This window comes from Engraulis encrasicolus, chromosome 12 (genome assembly GCF_034702125.1).
Source record: "Engraulis encrasicolus isolate BLACKSEA-1 chromosome 12, IST_EnEncr_1.0, whole genome shotgun sequence".
NCBI lineage: Eukaryota > Metazoa > Chordata > Actinopteri > Clupeiformes > Engraulidae > Engraulis > Engraulis encrasicolus.
Window position 1 is genome coordinate 55,944,703 of NC_085868.1, and position 22,943 is coordinate 55,967,645.

General features: G+C 45.6%; 1 protein-coding gene across 1 annotated transcript in view; it reads left to right on the top strand.

Annotated features, from left to right (window-relative positions):
* Positions 1-3,032: 3,032 nt before the first annotated feature.
* LOC134460416 (thromboxane-A synthase-like) overlaps positions 3,033-22,943 on the top strand; it is a 33,395-nt gene continuing 13,484 nt past the window's right edge. The window contains exons 1-9 of the mRNA XM_063212837.1: positions 3,033-3,142; positions 3,977-4,070; positions 6,868-6,920; positions 7,377-7,473; positions 11,558-11,674; positions 13,100-13,188; positions 13,983-14,131; positions 19,733-19,860; positions 21,678-22,013. Of these exons, the coding sequence (XP_063068907.1) occupies positions 3,033-3,142; positions 3,977-4,070; positions 6,868-6,920; positions 7,377-7,473; positions 11,558-11,674; positions 13,100-13,188; positions 13,983-14,131; positions 19,733-19,860; positions 21,678-22,013 (1,173 nt within the window). The remainder of the gene's footprint in view (positions 3,143-3,976; positions 4,071-6,867; positions 6,921-7,376; positions 7,474-11,557; positions 11,675-13,099; positions 13,189-13,982; positions 14,132-19,732; positions 19,861-21,677; positions 22,014-22,943) is intronic.

The window sequence follows — 22,943 nt, forward strand, 5'->3', positions numbered from 1 at the left end:
GCCATATCTCAGAATAAACCGCGAAATCTCACACATCATAGGCCTACACCAACACACACGATGCAATACTGTTAAGGTGTGCAGGATTTTTTGTTGTTTATTTTCAGAATCCATGCTGCCCATTCACTAATGTTACCTTTTTTATGAATACTTACCACAACGATCAAATTCCAAGTATTCATTATGACTGGAAAAAGTGCACTTGTCATACATGAAAAGGGGGATCTTCTCCATGGTCCGCCATTTTGAATTTCTAAAAAAACAGAGTTGTGGCTCCTAGAGCCTGGTGGGCCAGTTCAACCCCTCCGGTAAGATTTCAGTGTTCTTAGCAAGCTGCCCATCCCCCTGTTGCTGATGCTGATGGGCTACCTGTCTCCCACCCCCTCTAGTGCCCTCCTCTGCCTGACCTGTGCACTCAGTGAATTTCTGCTCCTTGCCCTACAGTGGGTTGCTAGCCCCCGCGCCCCCCCTCCACCCCACGCAACAGGCACACCTCCTAGCCCGGCACCCTGCTGTGCTGCTGGGAGCATATAGGGCCAGGACGTTGGTCAGTTTCTCAGACCACACATCACACGGGGACTCGCATGGGGACTCACTTGGGATCCATCTCTCTCATCTTCTTGGACGTTTCAGGATCCCAGCATCCACTCATATACTCTTGCCGTGCGCCTCTGAGAGTGAGTTTCTGTACTGTGTTGTTACTATGTCATGTCATGTCTGTATTGCATTGTTTGCAAGGGCGTAGGTTTCATCTGAGCTTTGGTAGGGACCCCCCTTCATCAATGGCTCATTCAGAATAGCCTACGCGCTACCTTAATAATGACTAAAAGTAGGCCTAAGTCTGTGGAAGAGGGTTTCTTAAGCCAGGTGGCACATTAGACCAGGGCTCATCTCCTTTTCCCAAAATAAACAGTGCTATAGCCTAAGTGGTGCATGTAAAATACAGATAAATAATTTAAAAAAAACATTTAAACAACATTGATTCAACGATTCAGCATTTCTAATGGGCCTGGACAACATAGCCGTGGAGAGAGAGAGAGAGAGAGAGAGAGAGAGAGAGAGAGAGAGAGAGAGGGAGAAAGAGTGTCATTCTATCACTGTTTTTTTTTAAAGATTTTTTTTTTAAATCCTGGGAGAAGCTGCGCACGAGAGAACGCTAGAGCGTAGTTCTACCAAAAGAAGCCTCTTTGGTTCTACCCACAAAAAAATACACATGACTATTAGTCTCAGAATGTCAGTGGAGTCACAACTCAAAATTCTTTTTGCTAATAATGCCTACAGTTTTTACAAGACGCGGCAAGCGCTACATGTTTGCAGTCTACCGCATATAGCGAGAGTAGCGTTTAGTTTGTCTTCAAAATGCATTTCTATCACACGGAATAATTTGCAAAATGGCACAGCCTGGCAAGATTGAAATGGTTCGGGAACATGTTGTTTGTGCCCCATGCAATACGAGGTGTTTGATGTTAGAAATGTGTAGAAATGTGATAGTCCTAGGCCTAAATATCACCCTTCTGGCTGCACTAGTTGTGATGGCGAAATAACTTCTAATGTCCGCCTAGCTGCATAGTTGCGATTGCGAAATAACTTCTAGGCCAAATTTCCGCCTAGCTGCACTAGTGGTGATGGCGAAATAACTTGTCCGCCTAGCTGCACCAGTTGCGGTGCAACTAATGTCCGCCCTTTTCTTTTTGAGGGCTTTCAGCACCACTAGCACATGGACCACCCCACCGAACTTCCTGGCCGTATAATGTCCCATCACTCTGTTGCAAGCGGCAACATGGGTCGTCACTCGTCATAGCTCCGAATAAACAGCGGTTATCTCTCATGTCATAAAGAATAACCAGTTTAAAATGTTTTTTTTTTTTTTTTAATTAATGCTACCACTTTGTAATAGGCTATTGGAATATAAACTAATCATGTAGATTTTCGATAGGCCTACATTAAAATAACATGACAAATGGGTATGGGACAATTTTATATCCCTAAAATATTGGTAGGGACATGTCACAACCGTCCCCCCCTAAAGCTACGCCCGTGCCTCTTTTTCTTGCAGGTTTCATTCCAACGAGGCAGAGTGTAGGCCTATCTTCTTTTATCTTCTTATTCCAGGGTCTAACAATGTTGTTCTTCTTCCACGCAGTGTGCAGCAAAGGTTTTACTTGTAGTCTTCCAGGGGTTCTTCTCCAATGCAGTAAGGTTTTAACGCTGCACTCTTCCAGGGGTTCTTCAATGCAGGGAAGGTTTTAACGTTGTATAACGTTGTATTCCACTGGGGTTCTCCTCCAATCTTCCTGCTTCCATTTTGCACATTTTTGTTGCATGACACCTGCTGGCCGAATTTGGAATGACGTTTCTAATTACGTGGCATTTGGTGGCCTTAATTAAGCCAGGTGCCATGATTGAGTCATCTATGCACCTGCACCTTTAATTAGGTAGCGTGTGCGTGTGGAGCCAGTGTGCTCAGAACTTGAATGCTTGTGCAACTCTTGGAATAGAATTGGAAGACGCCAGCAGGCACAAGGTTTTAATTTTATTTACGATGGTGATTTATGTTTGGATTTATGGACTTATTATTTGAGTAAACTTTAATTTTGTGACAACTTTTGATGGAAAACGATTACCCTTTGTGTTATGGAATAAACCATCGACTTATTAAGACCACCTCAAGGCGTCAATTGAAGTGACTACTAAGAAGACACTACACACACACACACACACACACACACACACACACACACACACACACACACACACACACACACACACACACACACACACACACACACACACACACACACACATCACAGTGAGACAGAGACGCACACGCACGCACACACACACACACACACACACACACACACACACACACACACACACACACACACACACACACACACACACACACACACACACACTGACCTGCGTCCCTGTCTCTCTTCATCTCTGTAGAGGCGGTGTGGTGTGTACAGTAGTTGCTACAGACAGTAGCCAGTGGGCTGTGGCTGAGCTGTGGCTGAATTGTGGCTGACATGGAGGTGCTGATGGAGGCGGTGAAGGCTCTGTTGCCCCTGGAGACTAGCCGCAGCCTGTCCGTGTCCGTGGCGATGCTGCTCCTCTTCCTGGGCCTTCTCCTCTACTGGTGAGTACCAGTGGTGTAGTCTTCTCCTCTACTGGTGAGTACCAGTGGTGTAGTCTACTGGTGAGTACCAGTGGTGTAGGCTACTACAGTGGTACCCTCAGTGGTGTCGTCTACTGGTGAGTACCAGTGGTGTAGTCTTCTCCTCTACTGGTGAGTACCAGTGGTGTAGTCTACTTTTTTATGGTGGGTAGGCTATATTTGAAATTTTTTTGAAGTGGGTATACTGTATATATTTGTGCTATTCAAAATAATGGATCAATCAATTTTAAGTGGGTATACTGATGGGTATAGCAATACTGTGTCTCATCTGGTGGCGGTTTGCATCTTATAGCCTATAACTTAAAAGGACAGTGTGTGAGATTTTTAGTTGTTTATTTCTAGAACTCATGCTGCCCATTCACTAATGTTACCTTTTTCATGAATACTTACCACCAACATCAAATTCTATGTATTCATTTTCACTGGAAAAATTGCCCTTTTCATACATGAAAAGTGGGATCGTCGCCTTGGTCCGCCATTTTGAATTTCCAAAAATAGCCATTTTTAGCTGCAAAAATGACTGTACTTGGACCACACTAGAAAATATTTGTTTATTACTTAGTAAACTTTCATGTAAAGATCAAATTTGGCAATAGGCAGCCCAGTTTCAATGAGCAGCATAGTTGCAGTAGGCCTACCTTTTTTGACCATTTCCTGCAGTGTCCTTTTAAAGAAATAACTTTAAAGAAACATAAGTACATTCTTGCATCAAACTTGAAACAATGAATCTCTCTCTCTCTCTCTCTCTCTTTCTCTCTCTCTCTCTCTCTCTCTCTCTCTTTCTCTCTCTCTCAGGTATTCTATCTATCCATACTCCGTCCTGGCGCGATGTGGACTGCGGCACCCCAAGCCTATCCCGTTCTTTGGCAACCTCATGCTGTTTCGAAAGGTACAGTGAGCTGTCCGGCTCTCCACTCTTACTACTCTCATTCCAATGTCTTTAAGAACTCCGAACAGGGTGATGTACTGCTAAGGATCATCGCACTTGGAAAATGCAGGTTTTCCTTTGCAAACATAGCAAATCAGAGAATAGAACAAATACATAAGCAGTAAGAGAAATAAAAATAAATGTGACTATAAGGGACTAGATGAAAACACGTGAACTATGCAAAAAAACTGTATTCTCATAACATTTCAGATTAAATGTCAGACGGATCTCTTCATGGAATACACATATGTATTCCGACAAAAGTCAGGGATGCTTTTTTTTATGAATGTGTGCATGCTGTCAATTTAATTCCATTTATTACAGTGTGGTATCACAATAGCATGGTCTCAGAACACTTAAAGGGGTATGCCACTATTTTGGGGCTTAATACAGCTAAAATCGTTGGCTGGGGTTTATAAAGGTGGTAAAGTGTCTTATTTTTCCATGTAAGCCGTTGTCTTGTTTTAAGACAAGTTAAAAGAGGGAGCATGTCGCTAAGCTAGTGAAAGTCAATGGATCCGTGTAGCATGTAGCAATGCTACATGGATGCATTGACTTTCACTAGCTTAGCCACATACCCCCTCTTTTAACTTGTCTTAAAGCAAGGCAACGCTTCACATGAAAAATAAGACACTTTACCACCTTTATAAACCCCAGCCAACGATTTTAACTGTATTAAGCCCCAAAATAGTGGCATACCCCTTTAACAAATGTGTCTATGTACACCATGAGTGCGTTGCAATATGCGACCTTGCCTCCTCCACTTGCCTCCTCCACTTGCTTGTCTCCTCGTACCAGGAAGTAATGTGTTATGATGACATCACTGACAACAGCATTATATTTCAATATCTTGCAAAAGCTCAATTGTAGAGTCTTTTTCATATTTGCTATTGGGATGGTGAATGAAAAACAGTCCCTCAAAAGTTGTTGTGGCTAGGCTGACAGCTGGGAAACTTTATCGTTTTCTTCACGGAGGAGGGGCCAGGAGGCGGGACGAGGAGACAAGCGCAAGTGGAGGAGGCAAGGTCGCATATTGCAACGCACTCCATATGCTGTTCTGTATTGTATTCCTTGCAGAGTTTATGCACCAGTGTTGCCAGATTGGGCTGTTTCCCGCCCAATTGGGCTGCTCAGTATGGCCTTGTGCGGGTAAAAATGGCATTTAGCAGAAAAACCCGCCCAATTTTTCCCATAGAAATCAATAGAATTGGGCGGGATTTTGTGCTTCTAAGCGGGTTTTCAGCATTTTTTGGGCTGGAAATCATCAGCCTCATCTGGCAACCCTGATTATGCCGTCCCAATATAATGGCTTTTGACATGCTCATAAAAGAGATGTTTTTAGGAAGGGGAGATATGACAGAATCGTCCATAGAAATGAACGGTGAAGATTCGTAACGCAAATATGGCGTCTACCCGCACATCTCCCACCTTTCTGGTAACAAGAGCCAATGTGCCTGCTGAGCTTCATTGCCAGTGATCCAATCATCTGGCTGCATCGGCGCATGCGAAATGATGCACATGCTCAGTTGTGAAAAGCCGTTGCTCTTGTGCCGTTACGGAACTACTGCGCATGCGCTCTGTCAAAAGACCTGTGAGAAAAGTGGCTTAAAAAGCTTTATTTTGACTCGTATGACACAACCAAGTAGTCTAGATTGATCAGTTTTTCACGGTGGTTTCAACCATATGGTTTTCACAACTGCTGGGTACCTTCCCGGCCTATACTCATTCCCCATTCATTTTTCCCATTGACTCTCAGATCTGGTCTACATAATCACGAAATAGCACCCCCAAGGCGTCAACAAGATGGCGGCGACTGTCCCGTCTCGATCTAAACTGTCTCTGATAGTGAAAGTGAAAGAAAGTGAAAGCAGATTGGGAAACTCAAACTCCCATTGTCATTGTGACACAGCACTCCACAGCACACAAGTGAACACTGCACACAACGAAATTGCATTTATGCCTCACCCGTGCAAGGGGGCAGCCCTCAGTGGCGCCCCATGGGGAGCAGTGCGGTGGGACGGTACCATGCTCAGGGTACCTCAGTCATGGAGGAGGATGGGGGAGAGAACTGGTTGATTACTCCCCCCACCAACCTGGCGGATCGGGAGTCGAACCAGCAACCTCTGGGATGCAAGTCTGACGCCCTAACCGCTCACCCATGACTGATAGTGCCATTATGACATGCTGTGTTGTCTCTGATAGTGCCATTATGACATGCTGTGTTGTTGTGATAGTGCCATTATGACATGCTGTGTTGTTGTGATAGTGCCATTATGACATGCTGTGTTGTTGTGATAGTGCCATTATGACATGCTGTGTTATTGTGATAGTGCCATTATGACATGCTGTGTTATTGTGATAGTGCCATTATGACATGCTGTGTTATTGTGATAGTGCCATTATGACATGCTGTGTTATTGTGATAGTGCCATTATGACATGCTGTGTTGTCTCTGATAGTGCCATGATGACATGCTGTGTTGTTGTGATAGTGCCATTATGACATGCTGTGTTGTTGTGATAGTGCCATTATGACATGCTGTGTTGTTGTGATAGTGCCATTATGACATGCTGTGTTGTTGTGATAGTGCCATTATGACATGTGCTGTGTTGTTGTGATAGTGCCATGATGACATGCTGTGTTGTTGTGATAGTGCCATGATGACATGCTGTGTTGTTGTGATAGTGCCATTATGACATGCTGTGTTGTTGTGATAGTGCCATTATGACATGCTGTGTTGTTGTGCTTGATCCTACAGGGATACCTGAACCCCCTGAATGACCTAATCAACACTTATGGGCGGGTTTGTGGGTAAGTGTCTGTGTGTGTGTGTGTGTGTGTGTGTGTGTGTGTGTGTGTGTGTGTGTGTGTGTGTGTGTGTGTGTGTGTGTGTGTGTGTGTGTGTGTGTGTGTGTGTGTGTGATTCTAAGAAGAAAGTGGATATGGTGGATGGAAAGAATAGACCGTACTGAGACTGACATGCCACACATCTATCTATCTATCTATCTATCTATCTATCTATCTATCTATCTATCTATCTATCTATCTATCTATCTATCTATCTATCTATCTATCTATCTATCTATCTATCTATCTATCTATCTATCTATCTATCTATCTATCTATCTGGGTGTCTGTCTCTTTATCTATCTTTATCTACAGTGTTTGTCTGTCTTTTTTCTCGCCTGTCTGTCTGTGTCTGTCTTTCAATTGCGTGTGTGTGTGCGTGCGTGTGTGCGTGCGTGCGTGGTTGCGTGCGTGAGTTAGATACTACCTGGGTAGGAGAGCAGTGGTGGTGGTGGCCGATCCGGATCTCCTGCGACATGTGATGGCCAAGGACTTCAACCTCTTCCCCAACAGAATGGTAATGGCACACTCACTCACACACAAACCACAGACCTATTTTTCGGGGGCTTTTTGGGGATTTTACAAGCCTGGGCGAATAGCCGACCATTGACTCCGTCAATCAGTCTGGCAAAAGCCATGAGGAATCCGTCTCCGTGGACGATGGGAGATGGTCTGATCTTACTCTATCATTTAAATTAATTGAAGTTCCAAGCTCAAATTAAAACCCATATTGTGCTTTATTAGCATGCCTGCGTCGAAAGTGTGAATATAGTTACCTTAACCATTCAGTAACGGAGCTGGCGGGCGAGTTCTACGTCACCACTCTCAACTGTTTGCTGATTGGCGAAACACTGAGAGAACTGAGCTCGACAGAGGATGGCGTCGCGAGGCTAGGATTTTACTGTAATGTAGACAGGACAGTAAAAAGACAAGAGGACTTGAGTGGGAGCGAGACAGGGTAGAGAAATGACCCAGTCAGGATTCGAACCTGGGTTACACGCATATGGGACGGTTTCATGGGCCACAGCACCCCCGTATACGTAGTTTTTTAACCATAAAACCCCCCATCATGATTACAGTAATTAGCTACATTGTCCCTGGTGTATTGTAAATGTTTTTATTTATTAATTTTCTTCCAAAAACATAAAAACACACATAGAGCATTTATTGTTCAGCTGTTGAACTTCAACTGTCTTCTCAGATTTAGGTGCTGTTTCCACGTAGCTGGATATTTTTAGTTGTGGATATTTTTTTTCTCCTGCTTGCATTGGTTTTGCACTGGTTTTGGCCTGCTGTTTCCACATAGCAGATATTTAAAATCCAGGTATAAAAAGCAGGAGAAAAAAATGTCCTATTTAGGGGGCTGAAACGTATTCGTTACAATGGAGGATTTTATTTTTATCCACATGTTGCGTTTACACCTCAACAGCAGAAAAAAAATACCCTGCTAAAAAAATATCCTGCTACGTGGAAACAGGACCTTAGACTCACGTAGAACTTATTGCATGAGGTTTTCTTCTTCTTCTTGCTTTTGGTATTGGTGATATTTAATGGGCTGCCATTTTATATCCACTGCTGTAATACACATCACTGCCAATGGGACATGACATTGGGAGAATGACACACACACACACACACACACACACACACACACACACACACACACACACACACACACACACACACACACACACACACACACACACACACACACACACACACACACACACACACACACACACACACACACACTAGATTGTCTCTTTGCTAATCTGGAAATTGAACATGTTAAGTCACTATTTGCCAGTATTTTACTGCCAAATACAGTAACTGAATGTCCTTTGTTCAAGTTGGTTTTATTGTCAATTTCTTTACATGCACTTGTCATACAAAGAATTTGAAATTACATTTCTTGCTTTCCCATGCAGACATAGACTAATCTAGGTAAGGACATAGACAGTATAGACATAGACAGTACTTACTGTATACATGGACATAAGACAGTATGGACATAGACAGTGCTCATACAGACATTTAAAGTGCAAGACTGGACAACAGAAGACTTGTAGAGAACATACATTAAGAGGAGGTAATTGTTGTGCTTTTTTCCTAAAAGTCCTTTATAGCGTTCTGACATAGTAATAGTAGCATTTTGAAGAAAAATAAATATTAAAATAGGTCTATCAAGTACACCAGCAGCAGTGTGTGTGTGTGTGTGTGTGTGTGTGTGTGTGTGTGTGTGTGTGTGTGTGTGTGTGTGTGTGTGTGTGTGATTAGTGCAGGTAGAAGGTGCGGTGTGCGTCTGTGTGTGTCTGTGTGTGTGTGTGTGTGTGTGTGTGTGTATGTGTGTGTGTGTGTGTGAGTTGTGTGTCAGTGTGTGTATGTTTGGGTTTAGTGCAGAAAGTGCAGTGTGCTTGTGTGTGTGTGTGTGTGTGTGTGTGTGTGTGTATGTGTGTGAGTATGAGTTGTGTGTCAGTGTGTGTGTGTGTGTGTGTGTGTGTGTGTGTGTGTGCGTGCGCATGTTTTGAGTTAGTGCAGGTTGAAAGTTCAGTCACAAATATAGTAGTGCAGGTGGAATGTTCAGTCGCAGCTATGGTGGTGGGGATGGGGGGGGGTTGTCAGTGGCCTTGCTGGCCTTCAGTATCTTGATTGCTTGGTGCATTGAGCTGCTTGCAAGCCTGGTGGTACGGGAACGGAGGCGCCTGTACCTCTTTCCAGAGGGCAGGAGGCTGAACAGTTTGTGTGCAGGGTGGCTTGTGTCTTTAATGATCATCAGTGCTTACCGGGTGAGGCGTGTGGTGTAAATGTCCTGCAGGGAGGGGAGTGGTACTCCAATGATCTTCTTCGCTGTGTTCACAACACGCTGGAGTGTCTTCCTGTTTTTCTCTGTGCAGCTTCCTCCCCACACTGTGATGCAGTTGGACACGATGCTCTCTATGGTTCCTCTGTAGAATGTTGTCATGATGGAGGGTGTAGCACTTGCCTTCTAGTTTGCGCAAGAAGTAGAGACGCTGATGGGCCTTCTTCGCCAGTGATGTAGTGTTGGTGGTCCAAGAGAGGTCGTCGCTGATGTGCACTCCAAGGAACTTGGTGCTGCTCACTCTCTCCACAGCATCACCGTCGATGGTCAGTGGTGGCAGTTGTTGTTGGACCCTCTGAAAGTTGACAACAATCTCCTTGGTCTTGTTGACATTCAGCAGGAGGTTGTTGTCTTTGCACCATCTGGCCAGCAGGTCTACTTCTTCTCTGTAGTGAGTCTCATCGCCCTTGGTAATGAGGCCCACCAGTGTTGTATCATCCGCAAACTTCACTAGATGGTTAGTGCTGTGGGTCGTTGTGCAGTCATGTGTCAGCAGCGTGAACAGCAGGGGGCTGAGAACACAACCTTGCGGAGCCCCCGTGTTCAGGGTCAGGGTGCTTGAGGTGTTATTCCCTACCCGTACTGCTTGTGGTCTCTGCATCAGGAAGTCCAGCAACCAGTTGCAGAGGGAGGTGCTGAAACCTAGTTTGTCCAGTTTTCTGATGAGTTGTTGTGGTATTATGGTATTGAATGCTGAACTGAAGTCAATGAACAGCATTCTCATATATGAGTCTTTGTTGTCCACGTGGGTGAGGGCTGGATGGAGGGCAGAGCAAATTGCATCCTCCGTGGATCGCTTGGCTCGGTATGCGAAGTGGTAGGGGTCCAGGGTGGGGGGTAGGGTGGCTTTGATGTGTGACAGGACTAGCCGTTCGAAGCACTTCATGATTATGGGCGTCAGTGCTACAGGACGGGACCAAATGTGCTGTCTTTTGTTTTTGTTTCTGACCTTCTAAAACCAAGAGAGGTGGAGGGATTACTCAGTATGAAGTGTACTGCAATGAAAGTTATGAAATGAGATTCCATACATTTTGTGTCACATTGCACCCTGGTATACATCTTTCTGTTCTGGGGTCAGTTTCTCGAAAGCGTCTTTGCTATCGTCGTTAGCAAAGTCCTTCGTACAAGCGACTCAACTCTCTTGCTGAATCTCAAATGGTGCACTTGTGCACTTCAGTGCCCATGTTTCAGTGTGTATCCCGTATTAGTTACACACTGAAACATAGTGCCTGAAGTGCACAAGTGCACCATTTGAGATCCAGCCCATCTCTCGACAGCGACGCTCACCATTAAATCCAAGGGAACGGTAAGACGGTTAGCAACGACAATAATCGAGAAACGGACCCCAGGATAGACTAACAGTCCAGCAGCAGGCTTTATTTGTTCGAGGAAGGAGGCCTTCAGCCATCTGATCATCTTGAATCCTGTTTGAGGAGGCCTTCAGCCATCTGATCATCTTGAATCCTGTTTGAGGAGGCCTTCAGCCATCTGATCATCTTGAATCCTGTCAAAGTCAATCAGATTTGGCAGGAAGAACAAACGTGATGTTTGTGCACCATATGAAATGTTCTGCAGTAACATTTAATTCCTTTCTTTCTTTCTATCTTTTCTCTTTCTTTCTTTCTTTCTTTCTTTCTTTCTTTCTTTCTTTCTTTCTTTCTTTCTTTCTTTCTTTCTTTCTTTCTTTCTGTATGTCCTTTTCATTCTCTCTCTGTCTCTCTCTCTCTCTCTCTCTCTCTAGAGGACTATTTTCTCCACTAAACCCATGAGTGACTCTCTTCTGATGTTGACTGATGAGCGTTGGAAACGAGTTCGCAGCATCCTCACGCCCTCCTTGAGTGCCGCCAAGATGAAAGAGGTCTGTTCCCCTTGCACCACTGTGTGCACAAATGCACACACATACAGTACATGCACGCACACACACTCACTCTCTCTCTCTCTCTCACACACAATGGGCCCTTCTCAAAACCTAGGACAGTGTCCTTCCAAGTGTATCAGCCTAATTAGGCACACCCAGTGATTGGATACTCTTTATTAGTCACACCCAGTGACTGGATATTCTGTAGAGTTCACCAAAGAGTATCCAATTACTGGGCGTGACTAATTAGGCTGATACACTTGGAAGGACACTGTCCTAGGTTTTGGGGGGTTATAAGCAGTGTTAATTTCGTCAACCATGACTATGACTAAAATATTTCGTCAAAGCCCTTTTTTGATTTTCGTCATTTAGACTAAGACTAAGACTAAATTGGGAAGGCAATGACTAAAATATGACTAAGACTAAAATTGATTTTCGTCATTGTGACTAAGACTAAGACTAAATTTTAAAAAGCTGACTAAATTAACACTGGTGTTAAATAAAATAGAGAAAAAGAGAACCAGTGTGTGAAGAAGTTTCATTCTGCACTGTTTGATATATGTTAAAAAGAGAAGCAGTGTGTGGAGAAGGTTTATTCTGTACAGTCAATGATATACATATGTTAAAAAGAGAAGCAGTGTGTGGAGAAGTTCTATTATGTACAGTGTTGACTAAAATGACTAAAATGACTAAAAATTGACTAAGACTAAAATTGATTTTCGTCATTTAGACTAAGACTAAGACTAAATTGGGAAGGCAATGACTAAAATATGACTAAGACTAAAATTGATTTTCGTCATTGTGACTAAGACTACGACTAAATAAAAAAAAGCTGACAAAATTAACACTGGTTATAAGGATGTGATGGGATTGGGGGCGACATGCCCCGCCTCGAGCCGTAGGTGCGAGGGCCCTTTATCGTCGCTTGCGGCTCTAATTATATAGTGTTCCTTAGCCAAGTTAAAATAGCATGTATATTATTTAGTATATCCCCGAAACGCGGAGCTCCAACACTTTCAAGATGGCTGAATTTTTGTTTGGCCCATAACTTCTGACTGGGTGGATGGATTTTCCCTTTTTTTAGCTTTGTTTTCACAGTAGTTGTTTTAAGTCTAAGCAATCCACTGATATATGTATAGATGTTAAATATAAAACTGTTCAGCTCTGCCCCAAAAAGCCAAGCCCGCTTCCTACATATAGGCTACTAAAAACTAATACTGCAGTAAATTAGTGTCTCCTCATGAAGTCAGACTCCATCATGAATGGCACCCTTACGGACACATCCATAAGATAGTCCCATATTATGGAGAAGATCTAGTGAAGATCACATCATAGCATCTCAGTGAGGGTTTTGTGTGTGTGTGTGTGTGTGTGTGTGTGTGTGTGTGTGTGTGTGTGTGTGTGTGTGTGTGCGCGTGTTTCTAGATGGTGCCATTGATCAACACTGCCAGCCACACGTTGCTTAGCAACCTTGAAGGACATGCAGAAAGTGGACAGAGCTTTGATATCCACAAGTAAGTGTGTGTGTGTGTGTGTGTGTGTGTGTGTGTGTGTGCGTGCACGCGCATGTGTGTGTGTATGTGTGTGTGTGTATGCTGTGTGTGTGTGGTGCATGATAAATAGATCTACCATTACACATTACATACATGCAGATATGGAGCTGTGCACATACGGATCTGTGCATGAACGGGTGTATGCATAGTTGCCTCAATAATGAGCAGTGCTGGGAGGAACGGCGTTGGAGTATGAAGGTGTTACTAACGGAGCCTCATTTTGAATAACGGTTACGGAATAATTACTTAATTAAATGTATCCATAACTGTAACGCCGTTACCGTTACTCAGAAGGTAATGTGACGCGATACAATTTTATGAATTGTACAGTGTGCCTTGGAAACAAAGTTATGTCCGTAACGAGGGACTCTTATTTCACTAAGCACCTAAACATAGCATGGTGCACAGTAATTTCTGCAGTGCTCATTTAACACTTAGAGAGTTGATTTGACATCATTTGGACTTAAATGAACTCTCTTAGTGTTGAATTAACACCGCAGCATTTACTGTGATGGCACACCTCCAAGCCCCATGCAGCTAGTTTCAGCTGTAGCGAAGAAGGAGGCAGAGGCAAGCCAAACCTGATTGTTCAGGACACGAGTGAGCTCAGCAAAATGTAAGGTATATGGTTGTGTGTGTGTGTGTGTGTGTGTGTGTGTGTGTGTGTGTGTGTGTGTGTGTGTGTGTGTGTGTGTGTGTGTGTGTGTGTGTGTGTGTGTGTGTGTGTGTGTGTGTGTGTGTGTGTGTGTGTCCAGGTGCTTTGCCTGCTTCACCATGGACGTGATCGCCAGCGTGGCGTTCGGGCTGCAGGTGGACTCCCAGAGCAACCCCAACGACCCCTTTGTCTCCCACGCCCAGAAGTTCATGTCCTTCACTTTCTTCACGCCCATCTTGTTCCCCGCCAGTAAGTACTCCACTCCACCCCACCCCACCCCACTCCACACCACACCACACCACACCACACCACACCACACCACTCCTCTCCTCTCCTCTCCTCTCCTCTCCACTCCATTCCTCTCCTCTCCACTCCACTCCACTCCACTCCTCTCCTCTCCACTCCTCTCCTCTCCTCTCCACTCCACTCCACTCCACCCCACTCCTCTCCACTCCACTCCACTCCACTCCACTCCACTCCTCTCCTCTACTCTCCACTCCACTCCACTCCTCTCCACTCCTCTCCTCTCCACTCCTCTCCACTCCACTCCACTCCTCTCCTCTCTCCTCTCCTCTCCTCTCCTCTCCTCTCCTCTCCTCTCCTCTCCTCTCCACTCCACTCCTCTCCACTCCTCTCCTCTCCTCTCCTCTCCACTCCACTCCACCCCACTCCACTCCTCTCCTCTCCACTCCACCCCACCCCACCCCACTCCACTCCACTCCACTCCACTCCACTCCACTCCACTCCACTCCACTCCACTCCACCCCACTCCACCCCTCCCCACCGCACAGCACCCCATCCCACCCCACCCCACCCCACCCCACTCCACTCCACTCCACTCCACTCCACACCACCCCACTCCTCTCCTCTCCACTCCTCTCCTCTCCTCTCCTCTCCACTCCACTCCACTCCTCTCCTCTCCTCTCCACTCCTCTCCGCTCCACTCCTCTCCTCTCCTCTCCACTCCACTCCACTCCACTCCACTCCACCCCACTCCACTCCACCCCACTCCACCCCACTCCACTCCACTCCACTCCACACCACACCCATGGGCGTAGATTTGGGTAGGGACGGTCGTGACATGTCACAACCAATATTCAAGGGATATAAAATAGTCCCGACCAATTTTTGACATATTAATAAAAAAAAAATGAAATAACTGAACGAAAATCTACATTGATTAGTTTAATATTTCGATATACTATGCAGTGGTAGCATTCACTCAAAGAACATTTTAAATTGTCTAGTTAGTGAGCTATGATGACCCATGCCGCTATTGGGTGCAACAAGCAGGCGGAAGCAGTGGTCCACGCTGGTGGTGCTGAAAAGTGAACGCATCTGTCTCGTATTGGAATTAAACTCAAACGGCATACATGTTTCCTTCTGAATTTGACATTTATGAGCCTCAGAGATACCAAAAAGAAAAGGACGACTGGCATAAGAAGTTATGATAGCCTACCTCAACAGTAAGCCTACGGCCCCATAAGATTTCATCTACACATGTGTTGCATCGTTCGGTGTTTAGGTAAGATAAGCGTTATCCTCCTACCCTCCCTTTTCTTTTTCGAGTGCAAGTTTTAACGGTCTCGTTGTAGCCATCAATTAAGCCCTGGCAGATGCAAATAAACATGGGAATGAATGAATGAGAGAGTCATGGGAAGATGCTGGAGATGCTGCCGTTTGAATTAGTTGCTGTAGCCTGGTGGCTATCCACACACCTCACACAATGCATGCCATAATTGCAAAAAATTCATACTGTCAAACTACTCGATAGCTAAATGCGAGTTACTGCTTGCTCATTTCGGTTGTCGCGTGCCGCGTGTGCCGCATGTTATAAAAAGTTTGGCAAAAGGAATTAATTTCAAGTTTTAATTCATCTGACATTCTGAGAATAAAAGTCAGGTTTTAGATATTGTTACACAAAAAAGGGTCGTTTATTCTCCCAGGACAAAGGGGCTCGGTCTTGGTGGAGCTTGACTGCTTTTACAGAAAGGAGCCCAAGAGTAGCCTGGCCTACGACTTTAAAGGAGCCGCTGCCCTTTTAAAGTCAGATACAGATATTCTCTCTCTCTCTCTCTCTCTCTCTCTCTCTCTCTCTCTCTCTCTCTCTCTCTCTCTCTCTCTCTCTCTCTCTCTCTCTCCATTGTTATGTTGTCCAGGCCCATTAGAAATGCTTGGTCGTTGAAGCAATTTTGTTTAAATAAATGTTAAATAGAATTATCTGTGTTGAACATGTAGCCTACCACTTACTGTAGCCTATAGCACTGTTTTGGAAAAAGGATATGAGCCCTGGTCTAATGTGCCACCTGGTTTAAGAAACAGTCTTCCTTACTTATAGGCCCTAGTCATTATTTCGGTAGGGCGCATAGGCCTATATTGAATGAGCCTAGATTAATTTTATAATACCAGTCAGATTAATCGAGATAAAGAATCTATGTATTTTTTATTTTATTTTTTTTGGTTGAAGTTGTCCCTACCAAAGCTCAAGCCAAACCTACGCCCTTGACCACACCACTCCACCCCACCCCACTCCACTCCACTCCACTCCACCCCACCCCACTCCACCCCACTCCACTCCACTCCACTCCACTCCACTCCACTCCACTCTACTCCACTCCACTCCACTCCACTCCACTCCACCCCACCCTACTCTACTCTACTCCACTCCACTCCACTCCACTCCACTCCTCTCCACTCCACCCCACCCCACTCCACCCTACTCTACTCTACTCTACTCCACTCCACCCCACCCCACTCCACTCCACTCCACTCCACTCCACTCCACCCCACCCCACTCCACTCCACTCCACTCCACTCCTCTCCACTCCACTCCACCCCACCCCACTCCACTCCACTCCACTCCACCCCACCCCACTCCACTCCACTCCACTCCACCCCACTCCACTCCACTCCACTCCACTCCACTCCACTCCACTCCACCCCACCCCACTCCACCCTACTCTACTCTACTCTACTCTACTCCACTCCACCCCACCCCACTCCACTCCACCCCACACCACTCCACACCACTCCACTCCACTCCACTCCACTCCTCTCCACTCCTCTCCACCCCACTCCACTCCACTCCTCTCCTCTCCTCTCCTCTCCACTCCACTCCACTCCACTCCACTCCACTCCTCTCCACTCCACTCCTCTCCACTCCACTCCACTCCTCTCCACTCCACTCCACTCCACTCCTCTCCACTCCACTCCACTCCACTCCACTCCACTCCTCTCCACTCCACTCCACTCCACACCACACCACCCCACTCCACTCCACTCCACTCCTCTCCTCTCCTCTCCTCTCCACTCCACTCCACTCCACTCCTCTCCACTCCTCTCCACCCCACTCCACTCCTCCCCACACCACTCCACTCCACCCCACCCCACCCCACTCCTCTCCACTCCACTCCACTCCACACCACACCACTCCACTCCACTCCACTCCACTCCACTCCACTCCTCTCCACTCCACTCCACTCCACACCACACCACCCCACTCCACTCCAATCCACTCCACTCCACTCCACTCCACTCCACTCCACACCACACCACTCCACTCCACTCCACTCCACTCCACTCCACACCACCCCACTCCACACCACTCCACTCCACTCCACTCAGAGCCGAGCAAAGGGGTGCATGCATGCTCACTGCAATGCACACGTGCAGTCCCAGTCCAGTCCAGTTCCAATCCTCCTGATTTAGATACCCTGCTGTTACACGGCAGTCATGGGTAAGCGGTTAGGGCGTCAGACTTGTAGCCCAAAGGTTGCCGGTTCAACTCCCGACCCGCCAGGTTGGTGGGGAGAGTAATTAACCAGTGCTCTCCCCCATCCTCCTCCATGACTGATGTACCGTGAGCATGGTACCGTCCCACCGCACTGCTCCCCATGGGGCGCCACTGAGGGCTCCCCGCTTGCACGGGTGAGGCATGAATGCAATTTCGTTGTGTGCAGTGTGCAGTGTGCACTTGTGTGCTGTGGAGTGCTGTGTCACAATGACAATGGGAGTTGGAGTTTCCCCAATGGGCTTTTCACTCAGAGCAAAGCAAAGGGGTGCATGCATGCTCACTGCAATGCACACGTGCAGTCCAGGGCTTGACATTAACTTTTCACCCACCGGCCACTGTGGCTAGTGGATTTTCAAAGTCACTAGCCATTCAGGTATTCCACTCGCCACAAATTTTATATTGTTTTTTTTTTCTTGGTGGTGTACGTCTAACCTCAGAGGATGATGTGCTAAAATAAGATGAGTGTATAGCATTCTACATGGAAGTATATCAAGCAAATAGAAACTTTTAGATTTTTTTGCAAACAGTTGATACACAAGGGGTAAACAACAGAATATAGGCTACTATGATGCGTAGGCTATGTCATGCCAAGGAATAAGCGGCCAGTCAAATTGGCTAGTGACCCTGGAAGTATTACTAGCCACAGCCCAGTTTTACCAGCATTTGGCCGGTTGGCAGGTGCCAGTGTCAAGGCCTGGTGCAGTCCAGTTCCCTTCCAATCCTCCTGATTTAGATACCCTGCTGTTACACGGCAGTCATGGGTAAGCGGTTAGGGCGTCAGACTTGTAGCCCAAAGGTAAGCGGTTAGGGCGTCAGACTTGTAGCCCAAAGGTAAGCGGTTAGGGCGTCAGACTTGTAGCCCAAAGGTAAGCGGTTAGGGCGTCAGACTTGTAGCCCAAAGGTAAGCGGTTAGGGCGTCAGACTTGTAGCCCAAAGGTAAGCGGTTAGGGCGTCAGACTTATAGCCCAAAGGTTGCCGGTTCAACTCCCGACCCGCCAGGTTGGTGGGGAGAGTAATTAACCAGAGCTCTCCCACATCCTCCTCCATGACTGATGTACCCTGAGCAAACGAGCCCTTTGTCTCCCACGCCCAGACGTTCACCTCCTTCACCTTCTTCAGGCCCAGCTTGTTCGTCACCAGTAAGGGTGCATCCCAATATGCGACCTTGCCTCCTCCACTTGTGCTTGTCTCCTCGTCCCGCCTCCTGGCCCCTCCTCCGTGGAGAAAACGATTAAGTTTCCCAGCTGTCAGCCTAGCCACAACAACTTTTGAGGGACTGTTTTTCATTCACCATCCCAATTGCAAATGAGAAAAAGACTTTACAATTGAGCTATTGCAAGATATTGAAATATAATGCTGCTGTCAGTGATGTCATCATGACGAGAAGCAAGTGGAGGAGGCAAGTGGAGGAGGCAAGGTCGCATGTTAAAACGCACTCTAAGTGTTGCCTGGTGACCATGATCAAGATTCTCATGAAGTGGGGGCGCTGTGTCCCACAAGTCCCCCACATTTGGGCTTGCATGCCCATGGGGACCCCGGTTGGAGTCCGGACGGTGTCATTTAGAAATGAGACTATTTATACTTGTTTTCGAACATTTGTCCATGGGGCAAGATATTTTCACTTGATTATATTATTTTACTCGTTTCAAGCAAATATTGCTTACAACAAGTAAAAAAATATCACCAAGTAAAAATATCTTGCCCCATGGACAACTGTTCGAAAACAAGTATAAAGTTGTCTTCTTTTCTCTCTTCTCTCTTTGTATCTGCACTTGCATTTTGGTTGCCATCTCTCTCTCTCTCTCTCTCCCTCTCCATCTCCCTCTCCCTCTCTCCATCTCCCTCTCCCTCTCTCTCTCTCTCTTCCTCTCTCTCTCTCTCTCCCTCTCTCCATCTCCCTCTCTCACTCTCCCCCTCTCTCTCTCTCTCTCTCTCTCTCTCTCGCTCTCCCTTTCTCTCTCTCTCTCTCTCTCTCTCTCTCTCTCTCTCTCTCTCTCTCTCTCTCTCTCTCTCTCTCTCTCTCTCTCTCTCTCTCTCTCTCTCTCTCTCTGTACTAGTCATGTTCCCGTTCCTGGTGCCTCTGCTGGGGTGTCTGTCCAATAGGGAGCGTGAGGAGGTGAACGGCTTCTTCATCAGCTGCATACAGAAGATGATTCAGCAACGAGATGAGACGCCCCCCGAACAGGTACACACACACACACACACACACACACACACACACACACACACACACACACACACACACACACACACACACACACACACACACACACACACACACACACACACACACACACACACACACGCTGTGTTGGGCAAGCTACCTGTAAAATGTAGCGAGCTGAGCTATCAGCTACTCAACCATACATTAAGCATCACTACACTAAAGCCACCACCATCAGAAATGTAGGCTAAGCTACAAAAATGTGTGGAAAAGTAGTTCACTACACCAGAAGCTACATTCTTCCAATATAATATCAGCTTGATTTAAAATAACAGATACCTTAATTAAATAAAACTTTATTCATCTCAAGCAAATTCATCATAGGCCTACATTCAGTATATTTTAAATATCATTATAGGCCACAGGCCTGACCACCAGCTAATAAGTCCAAGGGAAGACAAGGTGTAGGCCTATGTTTCTGAGGGACAGTGTGGGACAATCCCTGGTTTGCACTTGAGGGAAAAAATAGCTTAACTACAGGGACGTTACTCAATACATTAAGTAGTGAAGCTACGACCAAGATACTGGGGAATGTAGTTAGACCAGTAGTGACGCTGCTACCCATCACACACACACACATACACACACTTACACACACACACACACACACATTAACCCTGTGAAACCTGAACCATGAAAGCAAAGAAAGAAAATTCTATTTTTTTGGAATTTGCTTCAATATTGGTCCCTTATAAGAAAATATTTAATGCATCATATATGATGCATCAGGCTTTAAATGAATGAAAATCCCAATTTCATGACCATTGAAAAATGACTTTTAATGCATTTACAACTTTTTTTTAATTTAAAAAAGTTGTCAGACAGTTTGAGGATTCTCTTTAAATATTTAGTGAGATCCTGCCATTTTTTTAAGCCTATCCTTGTTTTAGCAGGACCATATTTTACATTTCCCACTGCCTGGTTGGGTATTTTTTTAAAATCTATGTAAAAACATAGCTGATCGAATGCTTAACAACCTATTTATGAGTGTAATATAGATCATTATTCATTTTTGATGTGTAATTTGAATATATGGGTCCATTACTACAATTGGACCATTTCTCCATTCACTTCAATGCATTTTTTACGAGATCATAATTTCAACATTTTGCGTTACATTTTCAAAATTGCAAGTAAAACCTGTTTCTTAAGGCAATATCTTTGTCTTGAAGTAAAACAACTTGTGTGTTTTGTTAAACGATCGTCGTGGTATGCTTTGTAAGTTTCCCTATGGAGCAAATGCATTGATGGCTGACTACCTGCCACCGCCGGATGGTGCTTATATGTTTCATCAGTTTTAGCACGATCTCTCTGCAACACGGTGTAAAAATATAAACTCTTCCTTGATTAATTGCACAAAGCAAGTGTTCAAATTAAAGGATGTAGAGTTATATTCCGAAATTTGTACACAAACCTTTTGCAATTTGACGATATCTCAGCGTCGGTCAGGGAAACCGCTTCTACTCCATTTTTGCATTTTTCGCCGAGCTGTGATCAACTTGTTGTTGACCGCTGCTTTCTTGTGGCGGTTTCCGTGTACTGCAGGATGTTTGGAAATGACACGCAGGATGTTTTTGAGATGGATTTTTTTTGTGTCAGCGTGGAGAGGGCTTTGAATTTGATGCATCATATATGATGCATCCGGCGCAATAGGGTCAATGTTACTGTGAGTACTGTTACTACAATGAGTACTGATCATCATTGTCTCCGTGTGTGTGTGTGTGTGTGTGTGTATGTATGCGTGTGTGCACGCTTGTTCGTGTTTTTTTTCCTCGTAGCGCCGTCGAGACTTCTTGCAGCTGATACTGGACGCGCGCTCCTCCAAGGAGAGTGGCGTGTCACTGGAGCACTTTGACATCGTCAACCAAGCAGACGAGGCTGCCACACACACCACCACCTCCTCCTCCGCCACACACACCACCTCCTCCTCCTCCTCTGTGGCGAAGAAGAGGGTGATGACGGAGGACGAGATCGTGGGCCAGGTTTTCTTCTTCCTGCTGGCGGGCTACGAGACCAGTAGCAGCACGCTGGCCTTCACCTGTTACCTGCTGGCCCTGCACCCCGAGTGGCAACACAGGCTACAGGAAGAGGTGGACGACTTCTTCACCAGACACGTGAGATACGCGCGCGCACGCACGCACGCACGCACGCACGCACTGTATGTGAATGTGCCTTGTGTATTCACACAAATACCTTCAACTACACACCACTTCTTTACAAGACACGTAAGTTACACGCACGCACGCACGCACGCACTGTATGTGAATGTGCCTTGTGTATTCACACAAATACCTTCAACTACACACCACTTCTTTACAAGACACGTAAGTTACACACACACACACACACACGCGCGCGCAAACACGCACGCACGCACTCACGCATTCACGCACTGTATGTGAATGTGCCTTGTGTATTCACACAAATACCTTCAACTCTGCTGCCCCCTGACTGGCTTTTGCCGTATGGAACATGCATATCAGCAAACACAAGTTACACTCGCATACGCATACGAGTGATTCTCTAATTCGCCTACACTTTAAGTCCGTGGATTTTATTTGGCAATTCCACTAACTATTAACTGCATCCAATGATGTTTTGGACATTAGAAAACATTTATCTTTCATATAATACAGAAAGTGTAGACATAGCATTATTTCCCTCAGCAAGAATGAATATTTAATACTGGTTTTGGGCGTTTTCATGCCGTCCTGTTTTCCAAATGTCAGATTCAGTCTTCATATTAGCATGTAAAGAAACTTGTTTTGCCCAAGATGATTGCAAATGTTGATTCACAGTAATCATCACAATATGACAAAACTGTCAGAAAGACCACTGTCCTTTCCATTATACATGAAATTTGCCATTTTGTGTGTGTCCACAAAAACTGTGTTAACCGTGTCACGGTCTGAAACCTCCTCCATAAATCAGTAATGGTTTGGTCTTAGGCCATACGAATAACATCACGTGATGTCATAACCTCTTTGGCAGGATACAGGAAGACTTTTTGGTAAATTTTGAGCTCCATCCTTCCATAATTTAAT